The 10,171-nt window shown below is 53.7% G+C and overlaps 1 protein-coding gene across 1 annotated transcript in view; it reads right to left on the bottom strand.

The window, feature by feature from the left end:
• Window positions 1-6,249: 6,249 nt before the first annotated feature.
• Window positions 6,250-10,171, bottom strand: part of LOC137466493 (lysine-specific demethylase 5C-like) — a 30,122-nt gene continuing 26,200 nt past the window's right edge. The window contains 2 exon segments of the mRNA XM_068178221.1: window positions 6,250-6,381; window positions 8,495-8,680. Of these exon segments, the coding sequence (XP_068034322.1) occupies window positions 6,373-6,381; window positions 8,495-8,680 (195 nt within the window). The 3' untranslated portion in view covers window positions 6,250-6,372.

Genomic DNA, 10,171 nt, shown 5'->3' with positions numbered 1-10,171 from the left:
TTTGTGTTTCTTCTCAAAAAGGAAGTTTTTACTCCAAAAAGGAATTTTTCCCCTCAAAAAAATTTAGGAGTTTTATCTCAGGAAAGGAGACACTTACCTCCTGGGGATGGGGGAATTGTTCTCAAAAAGGAATATTCCCTCTTGAAAAGGGATAATTACCGCAAAAAAATCCTTTATAGAAGTTTTTGCCTAAAAAAGAAGTTTTTACTCCAAGAAAAGGAGGCGTTTTCCCCTCAAAAAAAAAAAAAAAAAAGGAGTTTTGCCTCAGGAAAAGCGAGATTTACACCCAAAAAGGAGGGACTGCCAAAAAGAAAAAAAAAAAGGATTTTACATCAAGAGAAGGGATTTTATCACCTCAGAAAAGGTAAATTTTACATTACAAAGGAGGTGTTTGAAAGAGGAAATGGGGATTTTATTTCAGGAAAGATTTTACCTCAAAAAGGAGGGTTTTATCTCCAAAAAAGCAGAATTTACCTCGAGCAAGGGAGTTCTACTGCAAATAGAGGAATTAACACAGAGGGAGATTTTACTTCACAGAGCGGAGTTTTAAACCAGAAAAAAGGACTTTTTTTAATCTGAGAAAAAGTGAATTTTACCTCACAAGAGGGGTCTTACCTGAGAGAGGAGGATTTTACCTCAGGAAACGTAAATTTTACCTCAGAGACAAAGGTTTTACCTGAAGAAAGGTCAATGTTTTACTTCAGGAAGAGTAAAATTTACCCCATGAAACAGGGTTTAACTGCAAGAAAGCATTTTTCCCCTCAAGGAGGGGAATTTTACCTCAGAAAAGGGGGTTTTACCCAACAAAAGATAAATTTTGCCTCACAAAAGAACATTTCACACCCCAGAAAGGGGGATTTTACCTCAGGGAAGGGGTGTTCTACATCACAAAAGTGGATTTTCCCTCAGGAAAAGTAACTTTTACCTCACAGAAGAGGGTTTTACCTTAGGAAAAAGCATTTCTTCCCTCAGGAAGGGGGGACTTTACCTCAGGAAATGGAAATTTTACCTCACTCACTGAAGAGGGTTTGTATCTCATGAAAGCGTTCCCTTCAGAAAGGGGGTTTTTATCTCAGGAAAGGTGAACTCTACCTCAAATGAGGGGTTTAACTCAAGAAAGGGACATGTTTTACCTCATGGAAGACAGTTTTACCACAAAAAAAGAACTTTTCAACCTTTTTCATCTGCCTCAGGGCGGCAGATTTTGCCTCAGAAATGTAAAATTTAACTCACTTAAAGAGGGTTTTACCTCATGAAAAAAACATTGTTCTCTATATGAAAGGGGCGTTTTACCTCAGAAAAGTGGATTTTTACCTCAGAAAGATAAATTTTTACCTCACAGAATGGGGGTTTATCTCATGAAACAACATGTCACATCTTAGAACAGGGAAATTTTACCTCCGGAAAGGGGGTGTTTTACCAAAGGGGGGGAAGGTTTTACCCTCACAGCCAAGTGGGTTTTTACCTCAGAAGAGGTAAATTTTACCTCAAGAAAGAGCATTTTTCACCTCACGGAGGGGATTTTTCCCTCAGGACCGGGACTCGCCCTGGGGTTCCGAGCGGAGGTTCCCGCGCCCGCCCGAGCCCCGCCCCTCGCGCGCCCATTGGTGGAGCCGGCGGCCAATGGGGAGGCGGCACCGCGAGCGCCCCCACGAGGCTGCGCGGGGAGTTCGGACCCCCAAAAACCCGAACCCCAAAAACCCCTGAACCCCCCCAAAATCCTGAACCCCCAAAAACCCTTAACCCACCAAAACCCTAAACCCCCCAAAACCCGAACCCCAAAACCCCCAAAACCCGAACCCCCCGAAATCCTTAACCCCCCCAAAATCCTGAACCCCCAAAACCCCCTGAACCCCCCCAAAATCCTGAACCCCCCAAAAACCCGAACCCCCAAAAACCCTTAAACCCCCAAAATCCTGAACCCCCAAAAACCCTGAACCCCCCCAAAATCCTGAACCCCAAAACCCCCTGAACCCCCCAAATCCCAACCTCCCCGAAACCCTGAATCCCCCAAAATCCCGAACCCCAAAACCTCCTGAATCCCCCAAATCCCGAACCCCCCGAAACCCTGAATCCCCCAAAATTCCTTACTCCCCAAAACCCCTAAACCCCCCAAAAATCCAAACCTCCCAAAACCCTGAACCCCCAAATCCAGACCCCCAAAACCCTGAAGCCCCAAAACCCTGAACCCCCCCAAATCCTGAAGCCTCTGAAACCCTGAATCCCCAAAAATCCTGAACCCCAAAACCCCCTGAACCCCTCAAATCCCGAACCCCCCGAAACCCTGAATCCCCCAAAATTCCTGAACCCCAAAACCCCCTGAACCCCCCAAAATCTCAACCCCCAAAAACCCAAACCTCCGAAATCCCTGAATCCCCAAAAACCCAAACCTCCCAAAACCCTGAACCCCCAAATCCAGACCCCCAAAAATCCTGAACCCCAAAACCCCCTGAACCCCCCAAATCCCAACCTCCCCGAAACCCTGAATCCCCCAAAATCCCGAACCCCAAAACCCCCTGAATCCCCCAAATCCCGAACCCCCCGAAACCCTGAATCCCCCTAAATTCCTTACTCCCCAAAACCCCTAAACCCCCCAAAAACCCAAACCTCCCAAAACCCTGAACCCCCAAATCCAGACCCCCAAAACCCTGAAGCCCCAAAACCCTGAACCCCCCCCAAATCCTGAAGCCTCTGAAACCCTGAATCCCCAAAAATCCTGAACCCCAAAACCCCCTGAACCCCTCAAATCCCGAACCCCCCAAAACCCTGAATCCCCCAAAAATCCCGAACCCCAAAACCCCCTGAATCCCTCAAATCCCGAACCCCCCGAAACCCTGAATCCCCCAAAATTCCTGAACCCCAAAACCCCCTGAACCCCCCAAAATCTCAACCCCCAAAAACCCAAACCTCCGAAAACCCTGAACCCCCATATCCAGACCCCAAAACCCCCTGAACCCCCCAAAATCTCAACCCCCAAAAACCCAAACCTCCGAAAACCCTGAACCCCCATATCCAGACCCCAAAAATCCTGAACCCCAAAACCCCCTGAACCCCCCAAATCCCAACCTCCCCGAAACCCTGAATCCCCCAAAATTCCTGAACCCCAAAACGCCCTGAACCCCCTAAAATCTCAACCCCCAAAAACCCAAACCTCCGAAAACCCTGAACCCCCATATCCAGACCCCAAAAATCCTGAACCCCAAAACCCTCTGAACCCCCCAAATCCCGAACCCCCCGAAACCCTGAATCCCCCTAAATTCCTTACTCCCCAAAACCCCTAAACCCCCCAAAAACCCAAACCTCCCAAAACCCTGAACCCCCAAATCCAGACCCCCAAAACCCTGAAGCCCCAAAACCCTGAACCCCCCCCAAATCCTGAAGCCTCTGAAACCCTGAATCCCCAAAAATCCTGAACCCCAAAACCCCCTGAACCCCTCAAATCCCGAACCCCCCAAAACCCTGAATCCCCCAAAAATCCCGAACCCCAAAACCCCCTGAATCCCTCAAATCCCGAACCCCCCGAAACCCTGAATCCCCCAAAATTCCTGAACCCCAAAACCCCCTGAACCCCCCAAAATCTCAACCCCCAAAAACCCAAACCTCCGAAAACCCTGAACCCCCATATCCAGACCCCAAAACCCCCTGAACCCCCCAAAATCTCAACCCCCAAAAACCCAAACCTCCGAAAACCCTGAACCCCCATATCCAGACCCCAAAAATCCTGAACCCCAAAACCCCCTGAACCCCCCAAATCCCAACCTCCCCGAAACCCTGAATCCCCCAAAATTCCTGAACCCCAAAACGCCCTGAACCCCCTAAAATCTCAACCCCCAAAAACCCAAACCTCCGAAAACCCTGAACCCCCATATCCAGACCCCAAAAATCCTGAACCCCAAAACCCTCTGAACCCCCCAAATCCCGAACCCCCCGAAACCCTGAATCCCCCTAAATTCCTTACTCCCCAAAACCCCTAAACCCCCCAAAAACCCAAACCTCCCAAAACCCTGAACCCCCAAATCCAGACCCCCAAAACCCTGAAGCCCCAAAACCCTGAACCCCCCCCAAATCCTGAAGCCTCTGAAACCCTGAATCCCCAAAAATCCTGAACCCCAAAACCCCCTGAACCCCTCAAATCCCGAACCCCCCAAAACCCTGAATCCCCCAAAAATCCCGAACCCCAAAACCCCCTGAATCCCTCAAATCCCGAACCCCCCGAAACCCTGAATCCCCCAAAATTCCTGAACCCCAAAACCCCCTGAACCCCCCAAAATCTCAACCCCCAAAAACCCAAACCTCCGAAAACCCTGAACCCCCATATCCAGACCCCAAAACCCCCTGAACCCCCCAAAATCTCAACCCCCAAAAACCCAAACCTCCGAAAACCCTGAACCCCCATATCCAGACCCCAAAAATCCTGAACCCCAAAACCCCCTGAACCCCCCAAATCCCAACCTCCCCGAAACCCTGAATCCCCCAAAATTCCTGAACCCCAAAACGCCCTGAACCCCCTAAAATCTCAACCCCCAAAAACCCAAACCTCCGAAAACCCTGAACCCCCATATCCAGACCCCAAAAATCCTGAACCCCAAAACCCTCTGAACCCCCCAAATCCCGAACCCCCCGAAACCCTGAATCCCCCTAAATTCCTTACTCCCCAAAACCCCTAAACCCCCCAAAAACCCAAACCTCCCAAAACCCTGAACCCCCAAATCCAGACCCCCAAAACCCTGAAGCCCCAAAACCCTGAACCCCCCCCAAATCCTGAAGCCTCTGAAACCCTGAATCCCCAAAAATCCTGAACCCCAAAACCCCCTGAACCCCTCAAATCCCGAACCCCCCAAAACCCTGAATCCCCCAAAAATCCCGAACCCCAAAACCCCCTGAATCCCTCAAATCCCGAACCCCCCGAAACCCTGAATCCCCCAAAATTCCTGAACCCCAAAACCCCCTGAACCCCCCAAAATCTCAACCCCCAAAAACCCAAACCTCCGAAAACCCTGAACCCCCATATCCAGACCCCAAAACCCCCTGAACCCCCCAAAATCTCAACCCCCAAAAACCCAAACCTCCGAAAACCCTGAACCCCCATATCCAGACCCCAAAAATCCTGAACCCCAAAACCCCCTGAACCCCCCAAATCCCAACCTCCCCGAAACCCTGAATCCCCCAAAATTCCTGAACCCCAAAACGCCCTGAACCCCCTAAAATCTCAACCCCCAAAAACCCAAACCTCCGAAAACCCTGAACCCCCATATCCAGACCCCAAAAATCCTGAACCCCAAAACCCTCTGAACCCCCCAAATCCCGAACCCCCCGAAACCCTGAATCCCCCAAAATTCCTGAATCCCAAAACCCCCTGAACCCCCCAAAATCTCAACCCCCAAAAACCCAAACCTCTGAAAACTCTGAACCCCCATATCCAGACCCCAAAAATCCTGAACCCCAAAACCCTCTGAATCCCCCAAATCCCGAACCCCCCGAAACCCTGAATCCCCCAAAATTCCTGAACCCCAAAACCCCCTGAACCCCCCAAAATCTCAACCCCCAAAAACCCAAACCTCCCAAAACCCTGAACCTCCATATCCAGACCCCAAAAATCCTGAACCCCAAAACCCCCTGAATCCCCCAAATCCCAACCTCCCCGAAACCCTGAATCCCCCAAAATCCCGAACCCCAAAACCCCCTGAAACCCCCAAATCCCGAACCCCCCAAAACCCTGAATCCCCCAAAATTCCTTACTCCCCAAAACCCCCTGAACCCCCCAAAATCTCAACCCCTCCCAGTAACTCTGACCCCTCCCCAAACCCAGACCCCCCCCCCAATAACCTCAGACCCCCTTTTAACCTCCAAAGTTTAATAATAATAAAAAAAAATCATAATACAATAAAATAAGCCCCCCCCCGCCCCCGCTACAAAGAGCTCGAGACCTGTTAGTGTCGGCGGGGGGGGGGGGGGGCGAAGGTGGGGGTGGGGGGGCCCCCAAATCCGTCCCCCCCCCCCTTCCCCCCCGCCCCCATCCCCCCAATCCTATAAAAAACCCGGTGCGGGAGGGGTGGTGGGTGGGTGGGGGGGCTGGCCCTGCTGTGCTGGTTGGGGACCCCCCCCCCAATCCCTTTTTGGGGGGACCCCCCCGCCCCCACTGTGTGTGTGGCCCACACCCCCCTCCCCCCCCCCTCCCGGGGCTGAACGATACAAAAGAAACAACTCAAATAATTACATCGCGGGGGGGGGAGGGGAGGGGGAGACCCCCGACCACCCCCACCCCAAATTGGGGAGGTTTTGGGTGGGGGGGGGGTCTCAGAGTTGGGGGGGGTCCCCCCCCGGTCCATCCCCACCGTGTCAGCCGCGTCCGTCCGAGCTGGGGGCTCCACGTCACGAGTCCTGGAGGGGGGGGGGACGGGACAGGGTTAGGGGGGGACAACCCCAAAATTACTGCACCCCATAACCAACCCCATTGATCCCTGCGTATGGGGGAACCCCCCAAAGCCTCTGCCCTGCACCCCAGAATCCTCCCGTGCTCCTCCTGGACCCCTCTCACCCCGTAACTCACCCCTGTACCCCAAAACCTCCTGAATTTTCATCCTGGACCCCTCTCACCCCATAACTCACCCCTGTACCCCAAAAACTCCCCCATTTTCATCCTGGACCCCTCTCACCCCATAACTCCCCCCTGTACCCCAAAAACTCCCAAGTTTTCATCCAGGGACACTCTCTCACCCCATAACTCACCCCTGTACCCCAAAAACTCCCGAATCTTCATCCAGGGACACTCTCTCACCCCATAACTCCCCCCTGTACCCCAAAAACTCGCAAATTTTCATCCTGGACCCCTCTCACCCCATAATCCCACCCCATAACCCCGTAACTCCTCCCTGTACCCCAAAAACTCCCAAGTTTTCATCCAGGGACACTCTCTCACCCCATAACTCACCCCTGTACCCCAAAAACTCCCGAATTTTCATCCTGGACCCCTCTCACCCCATAACTCACCTCTGTACCCCAAAAACTCACGAATTTTCATCCTGGACCCCTCTCACCCCATACTTCCACCCAATAACCCCGTAACTCCCCCCTGTACCCCAAAAACTCCCAAGTTTTCATCCAGGGACACTCTCTCACCCCATAACTCCCCCCTGTACCCCAAAAACTCCCTAATCTTCATCCAGGGACACTCTCTCACCCTATAACTCACACCTGTACCCCAAAAATTCGCAAATTTTCATCCTGGACCCCTCTCACCCCATAACCCACCCCTGTACCCCAAAAACTCCCGAATCTTCATCCAGGGACACCCTCTCACCCCATAACTCACCCCTGTACCCCAAAAACTCCCGAATTTTCATCCTGGACCCCTCTCACCCCATAACCCACCCCTGTACCCCAAAAACTCCCGAATCTTCATCCAGGGACACCCTCTCACCCCATAACTCACCCCTGTACCCCAAAAACTCCCCCATTTTCATCCTGGACCCCTCTCACCCCATAACTCCCCCCTGTACACCAAAAACTCCCAAGTTTTCATCCAGGGACACTCTCTCACCCCATAACTCACACCTGTACCCCAAAAACTCCCCCATTTTCATCCTGGACCCCTCTCACCCCATAACTCACCCCTGTACCCCAAAAACTCCCGAATCTTCATCCAGGGACACCCTCTCACCCCATAACTAACCCCTGTACCCCAAAAACTCCCCCATTTTCATCCTGGACCCCTCTCACCCCATAACTCACCCCTGTACCCCAAAAACTCCCGAATCTTCATCCAGGGACACTCTCTCACCCCATAACTCCCCCCTGTACCCCAAAAAACTCCCGAATTTTCATCCTGGACCCCTCTCACCCCATAATTCCCCCATTAACACCCTCTGTACCCCATAATCCTCCCATTAACCCCTTCTGCACCCCATAATTCCCCCATTAACCCCTTTGGTACCCCGCAATCCCCCCATTAACCCCCTCTATACCCCATAATTCCCCCATTAACCCCTCCTGCACCCCATAATCCTCCCATTAACCCCTCCTGTACCCCATAATTCCCCCATTAACCCCTTCTGTACCCCACAATCCCCCCATTACCCCCTCCTGTACCCCGTAATTCCCCCATTAACCCCTCCTGTACCCCGCAATCCCCCCATTAACCCCATAATCCTCCCATTAACCCCCTCTATACCCCATAATCCTCCCATTAACCCCTCCTGCACCCCATAATTCCCCCATTAACCCCTCCTGTACCCCATAATTCCCCCATTAACCCCTCCTGTACTCATTAAGTCCCCCATTAACCCCTTTGGTACCCCGCAATCCCCACCATTAACCCCATAATTCCCCCATTAACCCCTCCTGCACCCCATAATCCTCCCATTAACCCCTCCTGTACCTCATAATCCTCCCATTAACCCCTCCTGTACCCCATAATTCCCCCATTAACCCCCTCTATACCCCATAATCCTCCCATTAACCCCTTCTGTACCCCACAAACCCCCCCTGCACTCACCCCCGGGGTCTGGGGGCCGGGCGTGGGGCTGTCCCGGGGGTCCCCCCCGTCGGGCCCCCGACTCCTCTTTGGCTCCAGCTCCTCCTTGGCCAGGGAGGGGAGGTGCCCCCGCTCCGCCCGGCGCTTCCGGCGCCTCTCGGGGTCACGGCCGCGGGCTCGAGCCCCCCGACGCTCCGCCTGCTCCAGCTGGAGTTGGGGGGGGGACACCCCATCAGCCACCCCAAAATTGGGAGTGGAGGGGCTGGGCTGCCAGGGCAAGGGCGGGTTTGGGGTGCCCAGGGTGGGGGAAGGTGGTGGAACAGCAGTGGAAGAAGGAATTTGGGGTTTCTAAAAAGAGTTTTGGGGGCCCTCACCCTGAGGTGGGAAGGGGTAAAGGAAGGGCATGGGGAGAGTTTTGGGGTCGCCAGAGGGGATTTTGGGGAGCCCCACCCTGAGGGGAAGAGGGCACGAGGAGCTGCATGGTGCCGGTTTTGGGGTGTCTGAGGGAATTTGAGGGAGTCAATAATAGCTTTAAGAGATGATCTGGGGGCAGTTCTGGGGTGCCCAGCAGGGGTTGGGGCAGTTTTGGGGTTCAAGGGAGACACTCTGGGGCAGTTCTGGGCTCCTCAGGCTGCTTGGGACAGGTTTGGGAGTCCTGGGGACAATTTAGGGTCCCCTGCGAGGTTTTGGGGCAACTTTTAGGCTCCTGGAGATGCTTTGGAGGAGTTCTGGGGTGGTTTGGAGACAGATTTGGGAGGGTTCTGTACCCCTGGGGAAGGTTTGGGGGTTCTCTTCCCCCAGGGAAGGTTTGGGGGGTTGTGTGTCCCTGGGGAGGTTTGGGGTCCCCCGGGCAGTTTTGGGGTGTGTTCTGTATCCCAGGGCAGTTTTGGGGGTGTGTTCTGTACCCCAGGGAGGTTTGGGGTCCCCAGGAAGGTTTTGGGGTGTGTTCTGTACCCCAGGGAGGTTTGGGGTCCCCAGGGAGGTTTTGGGGTGTGTTCTATATCCCAGGGAAGTTTTGGGGTGTGTTCTGTACCCCCGGGCAGTTTTGGGGGTGTGTTCTGTACCCCACGGAGGTTTGGGATCCCCAGGGAGGTTTGGGGGTGTGTTCTGTACCCCAGGGAGGTTTGGGGTCCCCCGGGCCGTTTTGGGGTGTGTTCTATATCCCAGGGCGGTTTTGGGGGTGTGTTCTGTACCCCAGGGAGGTTTGGGGTCCCCAGGGAGGTTTGGGGGTGTGTTCCGTATCTCAGGGAGGTTCGGGGTCCCCCGGCAGTTTTGGGGTGTGTTCCATATCTCAGGGAGGTTTTTGGGATGTTCTGTACCCCAGGGAGGTTTGGGGTCCCCCGGGCGGTTTTGGGGGTGTGTTCTGTATCCCAGGGCGGTTTTGGGGGTGTGTTCTGTACCCCAGGGAGGTTTGGGGGTGTGTTCCATATCTCAGGGAGGTTTGGGGGGTGTGTTCCGTATCTCAAGGAGGTTTGGGGTCCCCCGGGCAGTTTTGGGGGTGTGTTCTATATCCCAGGGAGGTTTTGGGGGTGTGTTCTGTACCCCAGGGAGGTTTGGGGTCCCCAGGGAGGTTTGGGGGTGTGTTCCGTATCTCAGGGAGGTTCGGGGTCCCCCGGGCAGTTTTGGGGTGTGTTCCATATCTCAGGGAGATTTTTGGGATGTTCTGTACCCCAGGGAGGTTCGGAGTCCCCTGGGCAG

The sequence above is a fragment of the Anomalospiza imberbis genome, unplaced genomic scaffold (assembly GCF_031753505.1).
Source record: "Anomalospiza imberbis isolate Cuckoo-Finch-1a 21T00152 unplaced genomic scaffold, ASM3175350v1 scaffold_231, whole genome shotgun sequence".
Lineage (NCBI taxonomy): Eukaryota > Metazoa > Chordata > Aves > Passeriformes > Viduidae > Anomalospiza > Anomalospiza imberbis.
This window is presented reverse-complemented; position numbering and strand designations above follow the sequence as displayed.